Source organism: Falco cherrug, chromosome 8 (genome assembly GCF_023634085.1).
Source record: "Falco cherrug isolate bFalChe1 chromosome 8, bFalChe1.pri, whole genome shotgun sequence".
Classification (NCBI taxonomy): domain Eukaryota; kingdom Metazoa; phylum Chordata; class Aves; order Falconiformes; family Falconidae; genus Falco; species Falco cherrug.
Window position 1 is genome coordinate 5,815,401 of NC_073704.1, and position 27,176 is coordinate 5,842,576.

General features: G+C 38.5%; 1 protein-coding gene across 15 annotated transcripts in view; it reads right to left on the reverse strand.

Annotated features, from left to right (window-relative positions):
- Window positions 1-27,176, reverse strand: part of PCNT (pericentrin) — a 91,664-nt gene that overhangs the window by 58,876 nt on the left and 5,612 nt on the right. For 10 of the 15 annotated variants that reach the window (XM_055717558.1, XM_055717559.1, XM_055717567.1 and 7 more), the window contains exons 2-20: window positions 26,688-26,915; window positions 24,644-24,694; window positions 23,534-23,713; window positions 21,953-22,096; window positions 20,251-20,415; window positions 16,502-18,964; window positions 16,300-16,392; window positions 15,899-16,075; window positions 14,606-14,861; window positions 12,662-12,720; window positions 12,306-12,480; window positions 10,637-10,773; window positions 10,008-10,119; window positions 8,293-8,325; window positions 6,621-6,885; window positions 6,263-6,347; window positions 5,652-5,868; window positions 3,985-4,223; window positions 1,104-1,579 (exon numbers count right to left, since the gene is read on the reverse strand). In XM_055717558.1, the coding sequence (XP_055573533.1) occupies window positions 1,104-1,579; window positions 3,985-4,223; window positions 5,652-5,868; window positions 6,263-6,347; window positions 6,621-6,885; window positions 8,293-8,325; window positions 10,008-10,119; window positions 10,637-10,773; window positions 12,306-12,480; window positions 12,662-12,720; window positions 14,606-14,861; window positions 15,899-16,075; window positions 16,300-16,392; window positions 16,502-18,964; window positions 20,251-20,415; window positions 21,953-22,096; window positions 23,534-23,713; window positions 24,644-24,694; window positions 26,688-26,915 (5,555 nt within the window). Of the gene's footprint in view, window positions 1-1,103; window positions 1,580-3,984; window positions 4,224-5,651; window positions 5,869-6,262; window positions 6,348-6,620; window positions 6,886-8,292; window positions 8,326-10,007; window positions 10,120-10,636; window positions 10,774-12,305; window positions 12,481-12,661; window positions 12,721-14,605; window positions 14,862-15,898; window positions 16,076-16,299; window positions 16,393-16,501; window positions 18,965-20,250; window positions 20,416-21,952; window positions 22,097-23,533; window positions 23,714-24,643; window positions 24,695-26,687; window positions 26,916-27,176 lie in introns of those variants that run through there. The other 5 variants (XM_055717571.1, XM_055717570.1, XM_055717569.1 and 2 more) reach the window with 4 other exon arrangements.

The window sequence follows — 27,176 nt, forward strand, 5'->3', positions numbered from 1 at the left end:
AGCCTCAACAATTATTTCAAAGTTACATACTTAAAAGTTTATGCAATGTCACTTGGTAGTATCTGGTCATTACTAGGTAGACTGGCATCCCTATTAAATTACTAACACAGAGCAACATACAAACACTCTTCACTCTGAGAAAATACTGCCATATGAAAGCATCTAGGACATGGTATATACGTTGTCTACATCTCAAATGTGATGTCTGCACGTAAAACTACCATAAGAAATGTCTCTAACAATGTCTGGTTAAGACAAAAAAACCACTGTGGAAGTCTATGTGTGATATTTGAGGGCTCCTTCAAACTCATCTCAGCTCTCCGAGTTCTGCTTAAAGCTTGATGCAAAGATTTAGTACGACATGCTGCAATTTACTGTAATCATTAACTATAGTATTTCTGGATACAGACACCAATAATTAAAAAGTGACTGGTTACTTAAAAGCTAAGTTCCTGCTTTCAGTGTTTTCTTACTGTATTTGTTTCCCCAATCTTGTTCTGCGAGTGTATGTTTCTGGAGGAAAGAAGGGATAAATCTGAAGGAATGCATGCAAATACAAGCTTGTAGTTATTTCTTTTAACACACTTAAAACAATGGGGGTAGGAAGGGAGGAAAAATTGAGCAGTTACAGCCTTCATGTCTAACCAGAACTGAAAAATACCATATGCAGCCCATCAACCTTAGCATTCAGTGGTTAACACAGGCTTTATTCACCAGGAAAAACTTACTTAAATTCATTTGAATCATTTGAAAACATTTAGAGAATTTTTCCACTTACATGTCCCATAATATTCCTCTCCTCCAAGGCTAGGAATACAACACGCAACTGAAAATCGTATACTAACTGCAACAGACAGTACTTGACTATGCTTCATTTGATTTGCTAGACTAGATTAAACGCATTTACATGAAGCAAAATTCTATCGTAAGTCATAACGGACAGTATTACTGTTCCTTGGGAGAGTAAGCATTACATATATAACTTAGCTGGTGCCATCAAGTGACAAACCTACATCACTACCACTCATTAAGTTTAAAATAAGAAAAAGCAACAATAACAACGAACTAGTAAGTGAAAAGTGCTCACATACTCAGGGACTTACTTGTTTTGAGCTTCCATAAGTTTCAGTGCACATTCTTCCTGCAGACAGAGCGTGGCCTTTTCCATTTCTTTTGCCATGAGCGCTTTAGCTGCCTGCAGGTCAGTGTCATATTGCTCCTGAGATTTCTGCATAGCCTGTGCACTTGCAAGGCTGTCCTCTAGCTGCTGCAAACTGTTTTGCTGCTCTTTTACCAGCTTCTCCAACTCTAGAATTTTGGCAGCTTGGTGATCTTGAAGTTGATTCATTTCAGCTTCACGAATTTCAAACTCTTTTTGTAAATTCTGCTTTTCACATTCTGCTCTGTTTTGCAGTTCCATACGCAACAATGATAACTTTTCTTCTGCTTGGATTCTCTGGTCCTCGCTTTCACATTTCCATTTCTTCTCCTTTTCTTTGTACACAGCCTCTATTTTCTGGACTTCTTCTCTGGCCTCCCTTAATTTTTTCTTGTGATCCTCAGCAATTGTATATTTCACCTGTAAACACAGTTATTAAAAAAATACATAAAATAGCAAAACCAAACTGAAGTGTCTGAAGTGAACATTCTCAGGCATTTAAGGTCTTGGAGAGATTTAATTCCTCCAGTGAAGTCACCCTTCCAAATAAAAGTAAGGCTGAAATATCAGTTTATAGGTAGCTCAATTTAATTCATTATTAAGAATTAATTGGGGTAAGGAAGATAGGAAAAAAATAAGGCAAAATTCTAGCATGAATATGGTACTCTGCAGTTTTCTCTTGAGGCTGCTTTTCCTCATTTCAGGAGTTCAGCTTATAGAGCTATGGGCACCTTCAGTATTTATATAGGGCATGATTGAAAATCTCTTAAACCTCTCCTCTCTTTACACATTCCAGTGGCATTTCATATGCAGGGTCCATGACAAGGACAGTATTCATACATAGCATACAAGACAACATAAAAAGCACATAGCTTAAAAACAGAAGCCAAAGTACCAAACGGTTTCACCAGCTCAGTGAAAAAAGGCAAAGCTTCTAAAAATACACTAGAGGCAAACAGGTAAACAAATAAATAGTAAACTAAGGAAACAACAGGGTCATCTCTTAAAAAAAAAAAAGCTAAGACATAATATAGTATGATATATACTCTTCAGTTTTCACTTGGAAGGTTTGTTTTGAACAAAAAATTAAAGCATTCATTTATGCTGCAACCTAAATAAAGAAGCACAAAAGAAAGGCAAAAAACCCTAGTGCCTGTGCTGGGCACCGGCGCGGCCGCCCCTCGAGCCCTGGGTGCAGCTTCGGGCCCCTCACGTCAGCAGGGACGCGGAGGGGCTGGAGTGTGTCCGGAGCTGGGCTGGGGCACAAGGCTGATGGGGGGCACTGGGGGGGGTCAGCCTGGAGAAGGGGTGGCTCAGGGGGGCCCTGATCGCTCCCTGCAGCTGCCTGACGGGCTGTGGGCACGGGGGGTCGGTCCCTTCTCCCAGGGAACGAGCGACAGGACAAGGGGAAACGGCCTCAAGTTGCGCCAGGGGAGGTTTAGGTTGGGTGTGAGGGAACATTTCTCCACCAAAAGGGCGGTGAAGCCCTGGGACAGGCTGCCCAGGGGGGGGTGTGGGGTCACCATCCCTGGAGGGGTTTAAAAAAAAAAACAACCCACACATATGCGACGCTTCAGGACATGGTTTAGTGGTGAGCTTGGCAGTCCCGTGTTGATGGTTGGACCTGACGATCTCAAAAGGTCTTTGCCAACCTCCATGATTCTAAGATTAACACACAATCCATGAAAACTTTTGCAGGAGGCACTGGAAATAGAGGGGCAATTGAGGAAATTTACTCCAAGAGACCAGAAGGCAAACAACATATGTATTTCCAAACAGAGGATCAGCATGTAGGACAGGCTCATTTCAAGCAGCACATTCTGTAGGTACTTATCTTTTACCCTGCCAGCAGCACCACAAACCAGATACTGCAGGTGGTAGGAGTAAAGCAGTAGTACTGAAAGCTTCACTACTGGAAGCTTCAGCTGAGTCCCCTTGTTATCTACAGTCTGTAACTGTTTTCTCTGGCCTGCTCCATCAGTTTTGAAATCGTGAAAAGAATATACATACCCATCTCTCTTTAAAAAGAGAGGAAAGGAGGGAGGGTTCATCCATCTAATTCTCATAAGCGTTCAAATATGGGGACAAATTAAGCAATTAATTAACATCCAATCTAAGTTTACCCTCTAATGGGACAGCTGATTTAACAGGTAAGAGTGAAGGTGCCAAGGAAGAGTCTCTAAACTCCCAGACTTTGACAGTAAAAGTACGAGTGCTACACCAAAGCAAAGCAAAAGCAGAAATCTGTTGTCCAACTCTCTCTTCCTCCCTCAAAAAACAGTCTCAAAAAAAATATTTCTGCTTATTTGCTTCAAAATAGAGTATTAACAAAAGCAGAAATTTCTTAAAGGGGACGTGTTCAGCAGAGGGGCCTTTTCCATCCACAGTGCTTTCTGCTGAATTCTCCATTACCACATGACACGCCACGGTGTGCAAGCGCACCCTGTTACTTTTCCACCAGGACACTATTATGTGCTGCAGGAAGATGTTCCGAATAAGGATCTTTTGTACGTGCCTGTGTTAAGAGTAGTTTACATATGCTTGACCTACGTCAACATAAAAGGTGGACTGGACCAACCCTTGAAGCACCTGCCTTCCCACACTATCTGTGCTCTTAAAGAAAAGTTCATCTGCAGAGAAACTAAGCGTTTAACATTAAAGTGCTCTGAACTTCAGACTCCTATTCCAGTATTTGTGTGTATCACACAAGTCCATTTAAAGCTGAAGCTACTATCACTAAACTAGGTACACTGAAAGGGAAGTGCCTTTTCCATCTCCCTTGGCCTTCCCAATTCTATACAAAACAGTACTGTAATACGAATTACCTTTTCCATTTCCTCTTTCAGATGCTTTTCGTTCTGCACAGAAAAATCTTTTTGTTTAGTAATCTCTTCCTTTAAGTGCTTTATTTCTTCCAAAAGTTCTGCAATACGCTGTTTCTCAGAGTTGAGAAGAGAGAGCCTAGCTTTGTGCTCTTCCTCCAGCACAGACACTCGCTCAGCCACCTCCATTTCAACTTGACGTGCTGCTTCTTGAGCAGTTTGTAGGCGCAATTTGGTGATTTCTGGAAAGAAGCAAAAACCCCAAACCAAACAATAAAATGACGTTCCAGAACTTATTTTATTTTAAAAGGTCCAATTAGTCCACAGAAATAAATCTTAATGTTGCCAGCCGTTCAGTTTATCAGTAGCCATGCTAACCACAGGCCAACAAGAATCCTTCCTCAGGATGATTTTGTACTCTGTTCTGCTTTATCACTGCCTTTGAAATTTTTCAGTTTCAACACACAAAGAACAACAGGGACAGATCATGAAACCTGTGGCAGGACCTCCCTCCTAACAGCAACAGCCACAGGAGCTGACTTTCTTTTTGGACAAGTAATGGCAGATTTATGGAAGTTTTATCTTCTCTTTTGCACGTGCTATTTACATAAGGCACTTCCCCAAAAAGCAGACGGGAAAAATCTCTATTCTAATTTAAGCTTTTAAATTTTTAAGTTTTGATATACTCGTCTAGTATTTAAAAATAAATAAATAAAGATAAGAAATATAACAGCAAATTAAAGAAGTCATACTGATCCTTTTAACTGACATACACTGGAATATAGTTATAGCCATGTGTGTTATGTGGCTAACTGCAAGTTATGGATTATAAACTGAAATGTTTGCGTATCACACTATGCTTCTAGAAAGAGGCTGCAGACAGAAGAACTGCCACAATCCCCGACCGGCACCTCAACAACATATGCATTTCATATTCAACCAGTACAAGGCCGTATATCTCTATAAGTTACAATTCCAAGACAAGCAGCAACTGTTAAACTGCATAAAGCCATGATCACATAGGAAGTCTCACTAAATTTAGCCTTAAAAGGAACTTTAACCTGAACTCCACAGTAAAAGATATCTATTACAAATTCTGTTCCCCATAAATACTTTCTTCTCTGTTCACAAAGTTCATCCCAACATGTATGCCAACTAGGGGAAAACACACAAAGAAAAAGCAATAAGCAGAGCAGTGTCAAACCAACAAAAGGAACACAGGCAAAAAAAGGTATTGAACATAGAACAGAAGTGCATCTACTCTATGGAATAAACCGAGAACTGGCCTGTTTCATGCAAATACAAGAGACATTTATCATAGCTGACAACAACACTAAGAAATTTTCAAGTAAATATTAATGCAGGAATTGACAGTGCCCTCCTAGGCATCAAAAATAGAAACCTGAACAACTCCTTTTAGCAACTGCTCCACAGTTGTAGTAGGTTTTACTACAGATCAATCAACTTCAGGTCACCACATCTGGAATTGTAACTCAACATGCCCATAGAAGTCAAAAAGTGCTCAGTGCCAGGGATTAATGTGTAAAATGCTCCCTATAGTTTAAACCAATAACAAATTGAAAACTTCTTCAGATCAGCCTTTCTATAGAAAAATATAAGCCACACAAGCAGCTTACTGTTTTACTTCCCAGTCTGCCAGATCATCTTACCTTTAATATGTTCTTCTGAAAGCTGGGCACGGAGGTGCTCAAGTTCTAAACAATGCTTTCTTTTAATTTCTTCAGTTTCTGTGATAAATTTGTCTGACAGATCCATCTTCATTTTCATTAGATCCTCTTTATATTGAAGTGCAAGGGAAAATCTTAAGGAATCTAATTCATGCCTGTGCTGTTCTTTAAGTTGCACCTGCAAACAGGCGAGTTCTTCCTACGTAAGAAATGGGTTAGAGAAACATCTTCAGCTTTGAAGAAACCACTATGAGAATCTTTCAATAAAAGCACTACATGAATTGCACTATAAAGCACCCGTTTGACACTTACATATCTGGTTTCCAAAAACCCTACTGGTTTTGTGCCATTCTTGCCACTCCGTCTGCTACCAGAGCAGCAGAGCCCCTTAAGATCTTACAAAACACTGTTTCATCTGTTCTGCTAGTCTGAGAACTATTTAAAGTTGATAATTTACAATATACTTGTCAGAAATTATTAAGCCTTAATAAATGTCTCAAATTAACTCTTTACTAAGAGCTAAGGAATCAGACACCCATTTTCATATAGGTCATGTAAAGAACAGTAGAACTTTAATATATAAAAAATCCTACCTGATGTTGTTCCAGCTGTTGATTTAGCTGACCAAGCATATCCTTTCTCTCACCCTCAGCAGTCTCTTCAAAAACTGTGACAAAACTGGGAAAAGGGTTTCAAAGTTTAAGAACATAACACGTCAAAAATTAAGTTACATGAACTTGCTGACTTATGATGTAATACTGAAAGTAGGCACAGAGCAACTGTAACAACTGCACAGGACTGCAAACTCATGACTTCCATTGCTGGGTTTCTAACTACAGATTAGCTAATGGTCAGTCCCAATATATTTAGAAGCTAGCATCATTTTTTATAACAAAAGAAAAAGCAGCATGCTTGTCATAACATGACATGAAAGGAAAAAGAATGGATCACCTGGTGTCCCCTGCTTGATCTTGATTCACTTCCAACTCCGACAGTGAATATTCCTTCAGTTCTTGCAGTCTCTGATGCAGCAAAGTCAATTCCTCCCTGTAGTTTTCTTCAGCAACTCTTAACTTCTTTTCAAAGTAAAGTCTCAGTTGTTCCAATTCAGTTTCATGTTCACTTTTTCTTTGCTGACGCTGCTGTTCAAATTCTTGTTTTAAACGCTCTATTTCTTCCACCTGTGATGCACGAGCCAGGAGCTGCTCTTTTAGCTCTGGAATGGAGGCAAAACCAACACAAGTCCTCAGAAGTACATATCTTTAGTCTAAGCCATTCTGTGAAGATCAGCCTCATTTTTATTGTTGAGATAGCAGTAAAATGTTCTCCCAGAAGCTACATAAGAAAACAAACCTGAAAGATGAAACTTTCCTTCCTTCAAAGACTGTAAAACCATGCTTTCCATTTACACTGCAATCAGAGAAACCATTCTCATCACCACAATCAAAATTACTGTCAGACTGTTAGCTCTCCCTGTTTCCTTGTGCTTCAGGTCTAAGCTAGTAACATGCAAAGTCCTGCAATATTGCTTGATCTTCATCCCTGCTCATTGTAGCAACCAGCGGCCATAGTTTTGCCAAGAATATTTCATTTGCTCCAGGGAAAACTATCCAACAAATAAAAACAACTTTAGCACAAACTATGCAGAAAAACAAAATCAATTCTTGGTTATGTTAGTGATGGTTCAGGTATCCATTAGCTCAAGCAGAGATTAAATTCATTGGATTGAAAAGAACCATCCAACCAAAGAAAAAACCACAACAAGAAAAAAAATGCATTAGAAAACAGCTACCAAGGCTGTTCAGCAAGCTACCCTCCTTGCAGGGAGCAAGGGGAATGGCCAACATTGCAGCGTATTCGTGAACTCTCTGAGAGCTTTCTTCCCCGTGTTCTCTATTAAAGAAGCAGTAACATCTCAGGAAGTTAGAAGTTAGGAAAAAAAAGACAAAAATAATGAGAAGGAATTAAAAAGTTTCCCACATGGCTCAAATTCACAGATGACTGAAGTTAGCTGAATGCCCACAGCCTCAACTGAAGATGGAACTGCATTTCAAGAAGAAAGAACTTGGAGAAAAGCAGCTGCTTATGTTATACAAGAAGAGAAACTTTAGAAACACTTACAGAAACAGAGGATGCCACCCAGGAAGCAACGCAGCTGATTGTCACAGTGTGTTGTGTAGCAAACCAGAAAATACACACTTGGCTTGAAAAATTCTCACAACAAACGTGCAAACGGAAAGAATAAAAGGAGAGATCACAAGCCTGCTTCCAAAGGGAGCAGCTGCCAAGCACAGAGACCAGAGGAATCAAGTGACAAGCAGGCACTAGTAACACCACCAGCAGAATAGGCAACAGAAGTCCAATCTGGCATGAGTAGGTTTTGCCTGTGCAGCAAAGTCTGCCGGCACAAAATTAACCCAGAGAAGTGTTTTAACAGTTTTGAACTGGCAAGTCATTCTTAGATCACAGCAGCGATCCCATCACCCAGCTGCTATGTTTTGAACCTGCCACCACAAGTCCTCAAATGAATCCAAATGCATTGTCAAATGACTACTCAAGTGAAAAAAAGCAGAATAAAACAAAACACTTTTAAGATCTCACACACTGAAAGAGATATCCTCACCTGGACCATGGGCTTGCATTCTGGTCTCACCATCTCAAGCAAGACGAAGAAGAAACAGAAAGGGTCCAAAGAATGGGAATGTGAATTTGAAAGACATTTGAAATGTTAATAAGGAGTAGGGCTACAGAGAGGAAGTATAAGAATTACAGCAGATACTATAAAGGACTATCTGCTATAATTCTGTAATATCAAAACAGACACCTGAAAAAGTCAAGATAAAGTCTGACTAGACAGAAAAATTATTGATTCCATTTATGACCAAAAACCAACAAAGAATCAGCCTCACAAAACCCTATTACACTTCATAAGCTATGCACAGTTCTATTATTCAGAAAACCTGAAATTGTATTTGAAGCATATTACATTCGCCTTTTAATTACCCCAGCAGTACAGAATCCCACCTAACGTTACAGACTCAATACATGGTGAACATATAAATGATCAAGGTAAACGACAGTCTGTTTTTTTGCTTTTCCAAATTTTTTTCCATTCATGTTAATATATGTCCGTTTGCACACACACAAGACATGCTATACTTCATTTCAACCAAAAATCTGTGTCATCTCCAATCCCTACACTGTAAAGCTGTTTTGTTTAATATACCCAGATCTTGAAACAGAAATCCAAAGACATGTAAAGCATACATGTCAGATTTCATCCAGTCATTATTTTCTCCCAGGCTTTAATTTTTTTTTCATGTGTTTAATGCAGATACATATAAAACTAATTTAAAAAAAAAGAACAACAACAACAGAAAGCCCAAAACTGTTCATGTTTAATTGGTGTGCACAAGGTTTTCCTTTTATTTTTTGCTTTTAGGTTTAGATTGTTTATTTTTTAAACAGAAGCCTCATTATGGAAAAAGGAGGTTACTTTTAGTCTTATAGCAAAAGCTCATTATCATTCATTCTGATTTCAGAAGCATCAGCTGAATATTTTTATTTTATTTTTAAATTAGAGGTATCTTTAATCCAGGGCTTTTCTATATTTAAGACTTAAAAGTCTTTCAGAAGATGATGAATCTCCATGTTGGGTGTCAATGAAAAAGCTCTTTTTTTTTTAAATTTATTTGTTTTAACTCACCTCAAAAGTAAAAGGGCAAAAAAAAGCCATTTCCACCTCAAGATATAACCTAGTCACAGTTAAAAAAAAAAAAAAAGGCAGAAATATTTTAAAAGTAGACTCTTCTTAAGATCTCTTCGTTATCTCCAAATAAAAGAAAATAGCCACAATAAACCAGCTGAAGTCATAAATCAAGTAGTGAGTTTTATTGTCTACCTACAATTAAGTGATCTCAATCGAATTCATACCCACTTCCATACTGAATATAAATAGGGGTATGTTATTGCATTGGCCAGTATTTTCTCCTTTTTTTAACCACATTATAGCTAAATTGACATTGCAATGAAAAACATATGGTTTTCACTAAAGATTTTTATAGTAGGAATGGAGAGGGAAGGGAAAGGAAACCAACAGGAGTGAGCTCTTTCCCACTGCCATACCATGGGTTTGGACATTGCAGAACTAACTAGTCATCTGACAACAGCTAACCTCTCACTTCACCAACAGATCGTGAGGGTGCAACCCACTGACACTTCTGTGATCTACCTGTGTGTTTCTGGCACACAATTAAAAGTATTTCATGTCAATAAGGCATACTTCTATATTAAAAAAAAAAAGATGCAAAAAATAAAATGCATCAGTTTTGAACCTACCACTTAGCTCTTGCCGATTTGCTCTGGTACTGTCGAGCTGAGACCAAAGCTGCCTGATTTCTTCTTGCGACTGAGTCTTGAGTTCTTCATGCATGACCTGAAGTTTCTCCAGCTTCAAAAGACATATCAAAAAACAAAATAATTTAACTTTTTAAAACAAGTTTGTTCTAATTGCTTATTTTATAGGCAGACAGTTCTATCAGAGATAGGTGGAAACACTTAGTGACAGCCAGACTCTCAGCTCCTAACCCAGGCTACCAGAGATACTGAGTAGCACTTAACTGTTAGACTCACTCCGCAGAGAGGAATTTGTTCCTGATGCCATTATTTATCATTACTGGCAAAAATAAAGTATTAGCTAGATACAAATCAAACACAAGAATCAGAAAATTAAGCATATAAATACAGAGGAAGAAATGACACCAAGTAGCACAATGGCAACTGCATTCAAAAGACTTTGAACCACTGTAGAAAATCCCAGAGTATTTACCTGCTTCATGAGATGCATTTCAGTTTCTCAATAAAACCCCTAAATACAAACAAGTCACCCAAATGAGATGTATATGGTCTAATTTTTCTTATGGAGAGAGTAACCAGCCACTCTAAATGAGTAAAGAAGCCTTATTTACCTCCCTCTGAAGATTCTGTTCTTTTTCTTGGCTTTTCATCTTCACATCTTCTAGGTGTTGATTATGTTCAGTCTGCAGCTGTTCTTGTAATTTTGTAATGGCTACCTGGTGTTGCTTCTCCAATTCTACACATTTTACTAAAATTAAAAATTAGGTTTGTTACTCCATCATCCTGGTTACTGAATAACCTGTACAACTTTTGTGCAAATAAAACAGAAATTCATGTCTCTAGACAAGAATGCTAATTTACAGGGAATCACAAAAACACTTGAATAGTAAAGCAGTAGAAAGTCAAACATTCCCACACAGCGCTTCCTAGTTCCTGCACCCCGCGCTGTTAGCCAAGAGATAACCAACAGCAGTGCTGGAGGGATGAGCATCTACTCTCTGCGTACACGAACAACCATCCTGAACTAGAAGCACACGTACTTGGAACGGGGAATCAAGCATTTCTTCACGTCCTACAAGCACAGGATTTCTCCTACAACCACACTGAGCAGCAGGTAGTAGAAAAGATGAAGGAAGGACTAGGAAAACTCCTGCCGAGTACACTGCCTCGGCACTGAGCACTCTCTGAACCCTACAAACTTGCTACTACCTCATTTGGTCAACAAATCTTGGCCTGCCCAGAAAGAATCTGCAATCAAGTGACTGCATTTCAGCCACAGTGAGCTGCAAGAGAACCACGTTATCTTCACAGAACAGATTTTAATGATACAGGTTGAAGGAAATCCAGTCAAGTCAGTACAGGCTGGGAAGAAGCAGCCATTGCTACAAACACGTCCTTGCAGCAGCCAAAGGAGAGCCAAATACTGTGAAAGCATCCGGCCCTTGACAGGTCGCAAAGGCTACTCCTCACTTCTCACATCTGGTCTTGCTGCCTGCCAGCCAGCATCATCCAATACCCTTAACACTGCATGTCTATTTATTTGAGAGTGTTGTTCCCAAGTGTCTCACCTGCATAGCGCCTCAGAGGCTAGGCAACCCAACCAGCCACCTCTCCTCACTTCACGGCACACCACATCTCGTGGCTCCTTTCCATGCCACCACTGACAGCAAATCAGTCTCTGTTGTGCCAGCCAACCACTGTCTCGAGAAATGTGTCAGATTTCTGAGATCTACACAAACTTTTCATAGCTCTACCTCCCATAGCACCTCAGCAAAAGACACACAGATGTACCTGGCTAGGTACTCACCCAAATTTCATTTTTCAAGTTAATGAAAGCTCTAATTACAGTAGTCTCAAAGACATCACTTCCGGAACAGTACTCAAAAAAAGCTACTGTTCCATTAAGCTTTAACTATCCACAATCCAAACCCAATTTGTTTGTTAGATGCTGCTTCCAATCAATATTAATTGGAATTTTGATTAATTCAGTAACTGCCAAAGCTAGTTTTCAGCTGGAAGCAAAACAGCACCTCCCTTTAATACACCTGAAGGAAAATATAATCCAACTCTATGGAAGTCATAACGCAACACAGCTAAGTAGGCTTTAAACAATTTTTCATTTATGTCCTGTTTTCTAGACAGTCTCATGCCATCAACCAAGTTTTTACGTAGAAGTACATGGATGTATCTATATTCGCTTTTTACACAGGTTCTGAAAACATTTAGTTAGCTTTGCCATTGTTCAGTAAAGACAACTGCTTCCCAGACCATGGCACTTACTTTTAGACTGTTCATTCTCAAGGGAAAGAAGCCCCAGCTCTGCTTTGACCTTTTCTAATTCCATTTCCAAAGTTTTCTGCAGTTCCACCATTTCAGTTTGATGTTTTTCAGACAGCTCTTCACACATCTTTTTTAAACACGTATCAGACTCCAATTCCAAATCTCTTCTGAGAGCCTAAGAAAGCAAGACATGCATTATTAAAGAAAACACATTTAATAAATCAGTACTTTTTTTTTTTCCCCTCTTCCACTTATTTGCCCTCCACAACAAAAGAGTAGTAAACACAGGACTTCTACCAGCTTTAGTTTACTGAAAGGAGTTTTACTTTTTCTTGTATGAAGAACAGAATTTGTACCTCTAATGCCTGGATATGTGTCTCTTCCATTTCCAACTCTATTTTCTTTCTCTGATCAACTGTGAAATAAAATACTTATTAATAAATTTACATAAAATGTTATAATTAAATGATAAGTAGAAACATGGATGAGATTACCATTTTCAGCATCAAACTTAGAGCTTAAATAGTAGGCATGCAGCAGTGTAAGGTACTCGGTTCTATCTAAACCTTCTGTTATCTTATACCCCAGCAATTCACTTTCATTTTAGAAACTAAACATCCAGCAGTTACAACTGAAAAGACAACCCTGAAGGTTAAGTTCAGCTTAATTAGCAAGGGAAAGTCTGTTTAAATCTACAGAGAACACAACACTGGGAAGGAAAAAAAAAGGGGGGTGGGGAAGAAAAGAACCACATCTTTAATCCTAAAGATATAAATTCAAATGCCCACCAATACCATTTTAGATACTAGCATTTCACTGTACATCACTATTAACTACTTGAATCATCTCTGCCTCCAGAGACACAGCAAAGGAGTAGCAGGCACCAGCAGCAAGTAGGAAACTCTCTTCAAACTTCTTCTAAGAAAGCCTAGGAAACAGACTGCAAGACAGATGGTATTATCTGCCCAGTTATCACTGACACCAATGGCTTTTTCCTTCCCATATTCATCCCAGCTTCTTGTTCAGCACTTCTCTTGGCCTACAAGAGCCATGTAAAAGTCTTCCTCACAGCTTCCAAGTACTGTTGCCATAGCTTGCAACCTTATTCCCAGTCTTTCAGTGGGAAATGAGAACTCGGAGACTAAGATGGTGCCAGCTTTCCAGCTAATGGTCCAGTGAAGGAAGAAATATCATCGAAGTTACAAGCCAGCGTCCCAGCACTCAAGTGAGTTGGGTCATGCCCAGTCATCACCTCCCTGAAGAGAAATGCCATTCCTCTAGCCACCCAGGGAGTATCCACCACTCCCACCACATCTCCGGCATCACATGATTCCAGATTCTTCTTCTCAGCCTCTACATTCAAGCATTCCTAAGTGGTCACATGCATACTAAGTTACACTGCCAAAACGCATGTAAACAGCATTGATCTTAAAAGAACTGCATCTAGACCTCTTGCTCCCAAATCCCATGATGCTATCAGTTCACTAGTGGTAACAAACTGTTTTCTATTCTTGTGTCAAAAAGACACAGCCTTAAAATGTTCTCTTCCTCTCAGGGAAGGAAAACTAAAGGAATGGTTACTACACTCCTTCAGTGACTTGCTGCAGGCCTCACCTTTCTCCAGAAATTCCTCAAGCGCTGCCATATAGGTCAGAAATGGTGTCCTGATCTGGGAAGAGATCCCAGATATCCCAGTATCCCAAACAATGCCAAGAGCACCACCAGCAGACCTTCAGTACTGTCAAGTGCAGCTTTCCCCTTGCTGAGGTCAGAATATAACCTTGTATCAAACACATCTCAAAGGACACCAAGCTGCAGGTTCTCACTGCACCTTTCAGTTAAAATTCCTTTATACTCCTTTTGAAACCACCGAGAGGGTAAGCCAGGAACCATTTCCTTATCTTCTCAGAAACACAACTGCGGTTAGTGCTGACTTAAGGCAATAAAAAACCTTAAGAACCAAAAGAGGTAAGAGCTCTACCCTTTGCACCGATTAAATTCTTTATGAGAGCTCTGTCTAATGCCTCCTGAAAGCATTTTCTAGTTCAGTACAGAGCTATTTTACAGATGCCACAGCAAAACACCCATACAGTCAAATAAAAATTAAACCTGGGTCTAGATGTTCCTTTTTGCATAGAAAGAATGCACTCTTGCACATGCCAGTCTAGCTGCTGTCCCTGTTCAAGGCAACACCAGCTGCCACTCAAAAGCCCAGCTCTACACCAAGACTGGAACCTGTGGAAGAAGAAACATACTAATGGGGTTTCAATTTCTGGTCCATTATTCGCAAATTTTAATACCTAGTTCTTGCTGAAACTTTGACTTAATGTCTTCTTTTTCCTTCAGACACTGTTCTTTAATCTTTTCCCACTCCACCTGATGGCGGCTTTGCAGAATTGCTACCTCTTGAGCACGCTTATCATTGAGCATCTCCCGTAGTTCCACAAGGGCAGTTTCCTTTTCTTTTCTCAAGTTAGACTGTGTAAGTTCAAGCTGAGAGGTATGCATATTATTTAAGCTTAGGCGTAAAGCTTCCAGTTCAAGGCTGTGCAGTGTCTGTAATTCAGAAGAAAAAGATTTTTTCTCTCCCCTTTAATGAAATGTGTTCATTTTTTTCAATGACCAGTTAGCAGTTGAAAGGAATGGAAACTAAAAACACATCTAAGTTTTGCCCTTCTGTACTTGCAGTGTTCCTTCATGTCAGGGACAGAACCCTGAAAATAAGCTGACTTTTGTTACAATGAGATTTACCTAACATTTTCAGTGCCAAGTAAAAAGTTTTCCTTACCTGCCTCTTAACTTCATGTCCTACAAAATAACTCGTATCTGTCCACTTTCTCACAATGTCATCAGAACAGAACACAAGCTCACCCCAACCCTTCACCATCTATTAAAAGCATTCCTCATATTTGCTATGCATTATAATTTGTTAAAAAGCAAAATTCTGAAGTGGTATTGGGAAAGTAGAAATAAAATTCACAATGCTTTTTTAATAAAAGAGTGAGGAATATTCAACAGTTACAAGTGGCAGCTGAAATAGACCAACTGAACTTTTCAATTCTTAAATAAACTATACAGTACACAAACATCTTATAATTAGACCTAACGCTAGACATATTCTGTCCATTTCCACTTTGCATTTAGCGGAAGTGTTCAAAAAAACAGTAAATATTTAGAGGAAAAAGTCAGGTATACATTCTTCAGTTTAGCAAGAAAGCATTCCTAATTACATTAGCGGGATAATTAAAAAGTGGTAGGGGTGGTTTAGTATTCTTTATAAATTTACTTATTAAATTTACCAAGACATGAAAAATTACAAAGTGTTTTGGGTTTGGTTTTTGTTTGGTTGGTTTTTTTAAACCCATCAACTTTAAGCACCCAGTTCTCTTCAGAATTAACATTAAAATATAATTACAGTGAGGAACCTAGAGAACTCCTGTAGAAAATATCTATTACCACCCACAAAGAGAACACTCCTAATTCTTCAATTGCAGCACTACATAAAAGCACACATAGTATGCACAAAAATCAAGGAGCCTTCTTTTTGCAACAGCCATCTAACCACTACAGCAAGTAGCTTTACTTTATTTCACCTGTAATTGGAGCTGCACTTGCTCAATCTCTGCTTTGTGTGTGGCTGCCATTTGCTGGCAAAGTTCATCCAACAGGTGCTGCTGTTCTTTATTTAGTTCAGCACGGAGCTTCTCCATTTCCTCTTCATGTTTAGTAATTAGTTCAGAGATTTCACGATCATGCTCTCGTTCATGTACCTGCAGAGAATATTCAGATAAAGCGCTGTCTTCAAAATACTGTTAGTTAGCTCCCTAATAAATTGTTGAGCCTGAATTCCCCCCTCCCCCGACCCCAAATCAAAGACCCCATGGAAAAAAACAATTAATAGATTTTTGCATCTCTAAAAAATTTATACTGCTTGAATGACAAACACCACAAAATTAGTTTGTATTTCTGAAATAAACCCAATCATAGCATTTACCTTTTTTATGAAAGCAAGCTGTTCCTTTCTTTCTTCTTCCAACTTCTGCTGGTTTTCCACTTTATCTTTTATTTCAGCATTTAGTTCTTCTATCTGAAAACAGGCATACAAACACATAAAATGACTACCTTAAGCATTCTGAAATCCCAAGACTCCTGCCATTATGAGGGTTCCCTACCTCTTTGTTGTGTTTAAAACTCACTTTAGTTAATTCTGCAAGGTGTTGAGCCTCCATTTTATCAATTTCGTCTTTGTAACGTTTCACTATCTCGGACTGTGCCTCTTGCGCAGCTTGTGCAGACTGAAAGGACTCCTGCAAGCGAGCCTCAAGCTCCAAATGAGCCTTCTTCAAATGGGCAATTTCTTCAGTCAACTGGCTTTTTTTCTCACTGTATTCATTACTTTTTGCTTTCATTTCAGCATTAAGTTTATTAATTTCTAAGTTGCTGAAGTTTAACCTTTCCTCATATCTCAGTCTTTCACACTCCTGTAATTCTTTGAGGTTTTTCACTTCAGCATTAAGTTCATGTATGTTTCTCTCAAGATCCTCAATGATGCTAGCATTCTCTGCTAGTGCTTTTTCTGCCTTTATTAGATCCTCCTCCACGCCAGATAATCTTTCTTCTAAGGCTGTTTTTTCTTTCAATAAAAGTGCTAAATTTTGTTCTTTATTATTGATTTCAGCTTTGAGCAACTCCTGTTCTTTTAGCAATGTCTCTTCAGATACGGTTTTCTGACCAAGCAGCTCTGCTATTGTCTGGTTTTTAGCCTTCTGAGCATCAAGCTGGCTTTGCATTTGATCCCTTTGACTTTGCAAAGCAGCTAACTGCCGCCCAAAAAGAGACTGAACTTCACTAGTTACAGAATCAGAAGCTGTCTTCTGCTCTTGAACGTCTTTCACTAATTGCTCCTGAGTTCGTAGCTGCACCATCAACGCTTCTCTTTCCTCCTGGAGATCTTTTACCATTTCTTGCCAGGCAGAGGATTTTGACATTTGTGTCAAAGGCTCTACAGCACCGGCAGGCTGGCCTCTATCCTCACCCTGCTGCTTTAGTAGAGATGTTATTTTGTTTTCAAGTTCTTTCTCCTTCTCTGTTTTTTGAAGGAGTTCTTTTTCACAACAGATCCGTGCTTCACGCTCCTCACCCAGTTCCACACGCATATGTGAGAGCTCAGCCATTACTTTTTCCCATTTTCCAACAGCTTCTTGTGTCTCCTGGTAAGATTTCTTCAAGGCTGACTCCTTCTCATGGAGCTGCTCAGTTAGCTTCACACATCTCTTTACTAAAGAAGTTGTCTCTTCATCCTTTATGTCACTGTGGTCACTTATTTTGTTTTGCGGCAGGGAGCTATCTGACAAAAATGAAACAAAGGCCTCTTCTCCCACCTCAGTCTCTTCAAAAGTCTCTTGAGCCAAACCACTAGGATGAGTTCCCTCATTGAGGCCAAAGGCTAACGGAGGAGGTATAAAACCTCTGCTGGGTTCTAGAAGCACACTACTGTCTAACTCATACCTACTGCATCTACCTTCTTCAATGGCATACCCTTCAGAAGCGCTGGACGCATACGACTCATCTGGTCTCTCCGTGGAGATGAGGTATTTAGCCAATATGCCTTCATCACCACTGAAAAGCCCTAGTTCTGACAAGTGTTCTCTTTCACTACTTTCGCTATTCTCCATGATCTTTGAATTCTTTATTTCTTCTAATTGATCCCTTAAGGAGTCTACTCCCAAGTCATGCTGGAACTCTAGTTCCTCGTGAACTAGCTCATCTTCACCTTTCAACTGGTGCAATTTATTCCATGTCTCCTCAAGCTCTGCTCTGTGCAGCTGCGACACCTCTGGTAATATCTGGTTTTCCCTCAATGTCATTAGCTTCTCATTGGAGACAATCTCTTCATCATGCTTTTGCCTCACATCTATACTTTTTGCAGCATCATAAAGTCGCTTTTCATTTAATTCTTGGATGAAAGAATGCAGTTTCTGAATCTCTTCATTCAAGGACTGCTTTTCTTGTTTATATCGCTGGGCTTCCTTCACCTGCTCTTCTGCGTCAGAAAGTTGAATCTTAAGGCCATCAATTAAATCCTTGTATTTAGTCTCAATTTCATATTTTTCTTTCTGGAACTCTTCCTGCTGGTTTTCAAGCTTCTTTCTCAGATTTTCATTATTCATTTCAGACTCACAAAGACTATTATTTAAATTAATTATTATGCCATTTAAAGTCTGAACGTGTTCTTCAGAATTCAGAGCCCAAAGTTCTTTTTTTAACTGTTCAAGTTCATTCTTATATTTTAAGAAACAATTTTCTTCATACACGTGCTTGGCTTCTGCAATCTCTCTTTTGTGGCACGTCTCCAGCTCAGCCCTCAAGTTCTCTAACTGCTGGCAAATATCCTTTTCATGACTGATTTTCAGTTCTTCAATACGTTGCTGTTCTTTCATTCTGGATAAAGCTATTTCATTTTTTAATTCTGTTATTTCTGAGTCCCGGAGAGAAAGGGTATGTTGTAGTATAGACAAGCTCAATCTTCCCGATGTCAGTAGATCCTGAAGGGTTTTAATATGTTGTTCTTTTTCTTCTACACTTTTGTATAGCTGTTGCATCGTATCTTTCATATCCTCTCTCATCTGGGCAAGCAGATTTTCCTTATCTTTAGTATTCTTAAAAATAAAACATCACATATGAAATATGCCATTGAAATATGACATGCTTTAATTTCCTTAAGCCTCATGCTTTTAATTTATCTTTAAAAATAGTATTTACTGTTACGTGCAGGGTGTATCCTTAGCCTAGGGAAGAGGATTTTTAAGCACATCCTTGAGAGTATGAAGTACTACTGAAAAACCCTTCAAACATAGAAACAAGCATCAAAATTGCCTAAGCAATAACAAGTGGTACACCACTGACTTCAGAAAGAAAATAGTGGCAGTCTCAAATTTCAGGTATTTAAAATAAAATAAAATGATATCAAGAGCTACAGACACCTCCCCATCTCACATCTATTTGCACAGAGAAAACACCTCCCACAGGCACGAGCAGGCCAATAGAACAGCCATGTCAAATTTTGACTCGTGTGACTCACTTAAAAGTTTAAGGCTTCCACCTATAGCATTGCTGGTTATGTGCTTAAAGGAAATCAGACCTTTTAAGCTGTTCCTTTACTGTATTTTAGTAATCACAATCCCTATAAATCCGTTTCTAAAGACTTTTTTCATGACCATGCCTCTACAGCAGGTCAGAGTTTATCACCAAATCTGAAATACATATTGGAAAAAAGCATTGTTACATGGTTTTAACTTTAACTGAGTTTCTTTATTCACAGTGCCTGTTTCTGGAATTATTACATCAAAGTATTTGCACACAAGCTTTTGACTTTGTTTTGTACCCGAAACTAACATGATTATAGATACAGTTAATATTGTCACCTAGATGTTTCAAGTTCACACACAAGTGTATTGTTATATGCTTACGCAGTGTACCCTGCAACCTTCACCCCACTACAAGCCTCTGTCAGTTATGGTCTCACATGCCTCAGTTCAACAAACACCAGATGGACCTGCTTCTGATGGAAACTTCTTAATGTTATACAACAGCTTAATAACAGAGTTAAAGACCAACCCTTCTGCAACAGAAAACAATGGAGTATTTTCAATAAACAAGCAAGTTTTAAAGAGCCAGAACTGAATTCTTATTTCTTTAATTTCGACAATCTTAAAATTGTGAACAGCTATTTTGCTTTATCTTAACATCATTACCTTCAGAAGAACAGCTTTTCAATTCCATACTATAGTGTAGTTGCAGTCCTGAAGCATCAATGTTACCTCATGGACAAATTAAATGTTCATTACAGGTTCTTCCTCTAAGAAGAACCTTGGCTTGAACAATCATAACAAAGGCCTACCTACCTACAACTCATAATTATAAAGGCACTTTAAACAGTTTTTACCTTTTCAGAAGATTCAAGCTGTACTTCCAGGTCACGTGCCTTCTGACGCAGCACCTCCAAATGTGCATTTTGCTCTCTGAGATGGTTCTGTAACACGGCCACCTGCTGCTGGGCTTGTAACACTTCATTTTTCCCAGGGCTTTTACTCCTCAGCATCTCATTAACCTGAACACATAACGGTGCTCACAGTCAGAAGTAAGTTTGTATCAGAATAACTCACACACAAGTGTCACTGTATGCATAAAATATACTGTATTAATTTATTACAGATTTACCCTATGTCTTTCATTCTCAGTAAGAATCTCCCTAAAAAGTCAGACAATACTTGCCATGTTTTAGATTCTTACCGTAAAGATATCAATATTAGGTAATTCATCTCTACAAAACCTCCAAAATGAAGCAAGGCTTCCAATGGACTAGATATACCGGTAAGAGGACAATGAACAAACCCAGTCTTCTCTGCAAAGTATTTACAGTTCGGTACTAAAGGATTTTTCTCTCTACCTCCCTCCAAATGAAAACATTTACCCCTACAGGGGTAAAGTAAAATGTGTTCTATTCATTTTTTAAACCTTTTCCTAAAGGCTTTGCTAAAACAAAGAAGATATTTAAGACAGTATCATTACTTTCACAAGTTACTGGAGTTGACACGCTTCCACAAACAACTTGGATCATATTACTAGCCTCATTCAGAATGAGCCCAAAGTGCTATTTAGAGGCTTTACTGTTGTCTTTCGATGGCTTATCTGTAGAGTAATTTTCACTATTACCACATTTTTTTTGAATAGCAATAAGAGTTGTACATAGAAAGCAGTATTTTTTTGTTCTTTCCCAAAATTTCATTTAGCACAGGATTTATTTCCCACATCATGAGCAACTCCTTCAAGATAATCCCTGGCCTTTATCCCAGCTTTTATTTTTAGTTTTTTAAAGCCCCCTCCTATCCAGACATTTAAGACATGTAATCCCTCCTAGTGCAATTCTTACCTTGGAAACCTGAAACGGTAAGTAAACGTAAGTATTACTCTTTGGTATACACTACAAGCCTCCCGAGACAACAAATATATAGGTGTTCTGGGAGAATAGCCACTAGAACACTGAGCATCACCAAAAAAGAATAAAGTATTTTTTTAACAAAAAATTTACAGTAGATGAAAGACTGAAATGTATCTCATTAGCCAGCGATCAGATTCATGATCAACCTACTGCACTGAAGCAGGTTCCTATGTGTCATAAGGGCTGAATCAACTGTCTTCATGTTATTTTAAATTCCTTCCTTGAGCCAAGTCACGTTACTTCAGCATAGTCTGTATGACAGCTGAGCTGTTACAGTTGCCCAAGCATATACTCAGACATTTTTTGGCAAAGACAAGGAAAACTGTCATTACAGCAACTGCTGTGCACAGATCCCAAACCACCAGCAATATTGGACAAAATTCCCTAGCAAGGGCTAAACTGACGGACAAAGAAGTGTAATGAGATCCCAAATACTACACGAGCAAGTGGAAAATGAAAGGGTATTTCCGGAACTTCTCCCTAGCAACTGCAGAACACTCTGCCTTGCCCTGAAACAATTTTAACTGCTACACTGCAAACCGGGCTAGGGAGAGCTATGTGATAAGGTCAGTATGTTTTTATGTTCCTATTCCAAATCTGTTCTTACTGTCTTTGTAAGGAAACAAAAATTGGAGGAGAGGCACACCTGATGTAACTGAAGTTGTAAATCATGGATCTGACCAGCTACACGTGAAGCCTCTTCCTCTAGGACATCCCGATCTTTCTTCGCCTGTTGAAGGCAGCTTGTTAGTTTCCTGATGACTTCATTCTGTTCTTGAACAGTTGTTTCCTACATGGATCACAAGAAGTGCACTTTCAAAATCAAAATATGCTTAACATATTAGGAACCCTGTAAGTTTTCTTCAAGCAAAGCTGTTAAAACTTGAGTGTAGCTAGAAACTGTAAGAAACATGCACCAAAAGACCAGAAGTATTTGCGTTCAAACACGATGGCAGGCATGATGAAAAAGGAATCTTACACTGATCTCGGAGATGACAAACCTAAGCAAAAGTGACTTTTAAAACAAACGATAGGATACTAGTAATGAAATAAATATTTTTACTTATAAATTTTGTAGCTCTTATTGATGTAAAAGCGATCAAGTTTTCTACAGCATATAATGAATATTTAGTACTCCCTAAATTGTTTCCTATCTGTCAGCTCTTCTTTTCAGCCATGTGAGAGAAAGCTAATGAGATGGGACACATCAATCCTATTTTATGTTAATCACACTGATCTTTTCCATGTGTTTCTCACCAACAGGAAATGTCTTTGTTTCTGCAGTCCTAGACAGAGAGGAACAACATGCAAAGAGGGAACTAACTATTCTTTAGAAGCACCTGATAATTTACGTTTACATAGAAATGCTAGAGAAAGGGAATTCAAAATATCTTTTTTTAATATTTTGAGAGAGGGAAAGGTACGTGTCAATTTAATAATGTTTAACCTATCCTTCTTAATCATTTTCCCATACAAAACAAAAAAACAACCACCACTCCAAAACCAAAAAGCATAAGTATTTACAAATATTCAAAAAGTGTGAATAATCTCAGGGGGCAGGGAAAGTCATCAAGGGGAGGGTAAGTCATCAGGGAGTTGGCGGGTGGTGCCTGCCATCCCATGTGAACATTTGAAAAGGAGCCTAGCTGCGTCCATGTAATGGTTTTCACACATATCCACAGGAACACTGACATTCCAAGAAGTACTTCCTTTACAATAACATGAAAAATACTTCAGGGCCGGGGCAGGGTGAGGGGGGAGTTGCAGCATTTTTTCAGCATGACCTTTATATAGGTATCAGTATTATAAAAATATAAGTCCCATGGTTTTACATTGAGCCCCTACCTCAATGTATGATTAACTATACTTACCTTAGTGGTTCTTGCAGGTTCTCTCTATAAAGGCCCACTCTCAATATAGTAAGAAAATTTATCAATAAAAGTAGCAGCAAGCATTCAACCATTTCTCAGCAGAAGACTGCATTTCATAAAAACTCTCTAAATATAGAAGCATTTCAAATTTAATTTTACTCTCACTCGATTCAAGCAATATGAAGTCCTAAACACTGGTGAATGGAAACCCTTAGTACCACTTTTCGCAGCACATGTTAGAAAGGTGAAGTACTTTTCAAGAAAAAACAACAGTTATTTTGAGTTTTCCCTCCGAAATATTTTTAGAATTAAAATAAAGCAGCTTTATCCCCATTACACAATTCTATGAAACATACCTGGAGTTGCATAGAGTCGCTGTGCTGGCTAAGTTGCTCCTGTAGCTCATCCATCTCTGCAGTGAGCCTTTCAACTGCTTCCTGTTTCTTCAGAAGTTTGTTCTCCAATTCAGCTATTCTCGCCTGATACATCTTAGCATCAAGCTCACTGTATTCTGCAGCAGAATTTATTGTAACTTTCTTCATAAAAGAAACAAAAATGTATTTATTCACCAAAACATTTCTGGTTTGCAATTAACTCTGAAAATAAACTCAGTTTCAAGCTTAAATTCAGGGCAGATTCTAGTTTATAAGTAATTCAACAGTGGGACTTAGAATTTAATAGAAGCATTATACATAAAGTCCTTAATTTTAAAATATTTCAAATAAAAAAAATCATAAATAATATATCTTTGTATGATACTTTAAGGCACAAAAGTAAATTAGGGAGAAAAGGCTGTGATTCTACAGCACCAAATTGTGGTAAAGTGCTATTTTGACATGTGCTGGAATTCAAAATACATTCCAACTTACAAGTTGGGGGAATACTACCAAAATTAAACAAAGTTTTTACATCCATCTGTGCTGATTGGAGAACAGTCCATCCACAGGAAAAACAATAATGTAAAGTTCTTGACTTAAAATTAAATTCAAGTGTAAGCAGCTATTGCAAATAAGTTTTCAACATACTCTGAGTGTCTACGGCCTTTAACAGCAAAAGAAAAAGACAAGTACAACGACAGAAGCTGCTTCAATCAGTCCTGTGGTTTCTTAGGAGCAATATTGTTACAGTTCTCACAGAGGAGACAGTATCTTGTATTTTATTTTAAATCTTTTTGGGTTTCAATGTATGAAACAAAGAACAACCCTATTTTTCTACTAAAAACATCATTAAATGTCTCTGGACAAGTTCCATGATTTCACTAAAACTTAGCAGCCAATTTCACAGTCAGTATGTGAACGTACAAATAAGTACCTGGTTTAGACTGTAAAATAGTGAAATCACATCAGTTTTACTACATTTGATAACAATGCTCAAAAACTAATCATTTCAGTAACCAATTACCACACTCTTCTTTCACATTATATATATCAGCATCTTTTAATAAAGATACATTCTTTCACACTTACTTCAGCTGCATGATCATTCAGTACATCCCAGTTGGACAAGTCAGCACTCCCCTGGTAATAATCAAATAAAACAAACACTAAATCAAGGCATTTTAAAGGTGCATAAGGAAAAGCAGAATTATTTTGGAAGCACTCTAAGCAGATGAGCCAGAAAGGTCCAAGTTGTGAGACAACATGCCAGTGCGAGAGTGAAACAGAGTTTAATGCTAACCTCAGTTGGTCATCCATGGTCAAATGAATGAAATAAATGCAAAAAAAAAAAAAATTAAAATTATTATGAATGTCTACTTAAAACTTTAGGGCTAAGCTTCATCACTGAGATTCAATGTTTTATCTTCTGATTTAGCGGCCTGCAAATATAGTTGAGCATTCTTTAATCTGCTACTCAATATTAGTAAATATTGGTAAACTAACTGACAGGAGATTATTTAACAACCATGCTAAAATTGTTCAGGTAATTGCAAAAGCAGTACTATTTTCTGATGCATATACTTAATGTAGCTTGATATCTTGGAAGACATTTACATCTCACTAAATTCACAAGACAAAGACGACTGTAGCACCATTTAGAAAAGGGAGCCCATAGCCCTCCCTGCACTGTTGAATCTGCACAAAGTAGTTTCCAACAATTACTGTCTCCCTAGAGGCGCCCTCTTCACATAACCTAGAAAGCAATTCCATTTGCTTATAAACCCAGCTATTTTGACAAAAGCTGTTTGGAAGCAATAAGTGATTTTTGCTTCTTTTTTAAGTTAAGTTGATGTGAACGTAGTAAGGACTGCCCTGGTTGAGTGACAAAATACTGTATGCTTTTTTCTTTGTGCAGACAGCATAGCAAGTAGCTTCATAAAATCTTCTGCAACGCTAATGTTACGTTCAGGATATCCTGAAAACACTAGGGATACCCTTACAACAGAAAGGAGGATAAACATGTAAACAGTGTCCTCTGTTATGGCAGGCTTGCAAATACACTAGTTTGATGCTATTGTTGTATGTTGTCAAAACACACCAACAGCTGGAGAGATGCTTTTTATGCAGAAGGCACCACCTCCCCAAAACTCACAAATCTCTGCATAGACAGCACGCTGAAATGCACTGAGAAATACTTTTTAAAGAAACTCAGACCAAGACAGATACAGTTTGTTGTCACCAGAGAATTGCCTTGTAGCTTCTGAAAGCTGTAAAAGCATTAGCCAACCACTTCTGAAGTAAGCTGGATCCCTATTAAAAAAAAATTGCTTAAAACTACATTTTGCACATTTTTATTACAAGACAGAAGGAAAGAAAGCGTTACGTGACTGCTTAATCCACAGCTAATTAAAAATAAGAATCTTGCTTGTGAGCTGATGCAAGAAAGCGACAGCTTTATTCAGGTAGACTAGTACATCTATCAGCTTATGTCTAGTAACCTCAAGCTGTATGAAAAGCTATGTTTCTGTATTTATTGACATAACTACCTTTAGAGGGTCACCAGTACAAACACACTGAAATACATCAGGCAAAAGCAGAGTTACATGTTAAATAAATATGTCAGACAACGTAACATCTATGCTGGCTTTACAATGGCTACTAAAAGCATGCTGGAACAAGTCATAATTTTTCAGAAAAAAAGTATATTTGAGCCAGCAAAGTGATACAGAACCAAACTAATGCTGTGCATTATAAGGTCCCAGCAGTTCTGCTCATCTACTACACCTCTCAGTCTGGATTTGCCAGAGTCACAGCCACATAACCTTAAGTCCGCCCAAAGAGAAGTTCATGGCAGTAAAAGGTGAAAGACCTCAATTCAGCAGGCTAACGGAAGACAGCTCCTTGACAATACCAGCTCTCCAGTCCATATAATGTTTTGGGGTTTTTTAGCATCCGGTATCCCTTTGTAAGAGAGTTAATTATTACAAACGAAAAGACATCAGTTTACTTACTTCTCAAGGGCAGCTAGCTGACAGTGTCAGAGCACCAATACCCAACTAAGCAAAACAGTCATCTGGAACACCTGTTATTTGCAGATGGAGCAAAGTGAAACACGAGAAATACTCAGATTTACCTCCGTCTCTGTTGTTGCCTCTAGCAGGTTGGCGTCTTCAGCCTTACTCTCTAGCAGGTTGGTGTCTTCAGCCTTACCCTCTATACCCTTACCAACATCTTGGGCTGCTAGTGCGTACTCTTCCTTCGGAACGTCATGCGCGTGGACAGACGAGCCCTTCCTCTTCGCCGTCTTTTTCTGCGACTGCGTGATGTCACTTTTTGTTTTTCGTTGTCTGAAGTAAGCAAACTGTACAGAAAAGATTGGAAGAGGTAGAGGGAGAGGTAAGTGAGAAAAAGGTAGCAGGACCACAAGATTAACCCACCCATGGGTGACGAAGATCCTATCTTGATAAAATATATACATCTGCAGAAAAACTGCTTTATCTTCCCTACTTTCTACACATTCAGAACATACTGGATAACTGTGCAATTAAGCAAGAAATCTCACACCAGTACTAAAGGCTCATTTCAATAAGAGAATCAAATTTTACTCAATGCAACTTTGTAT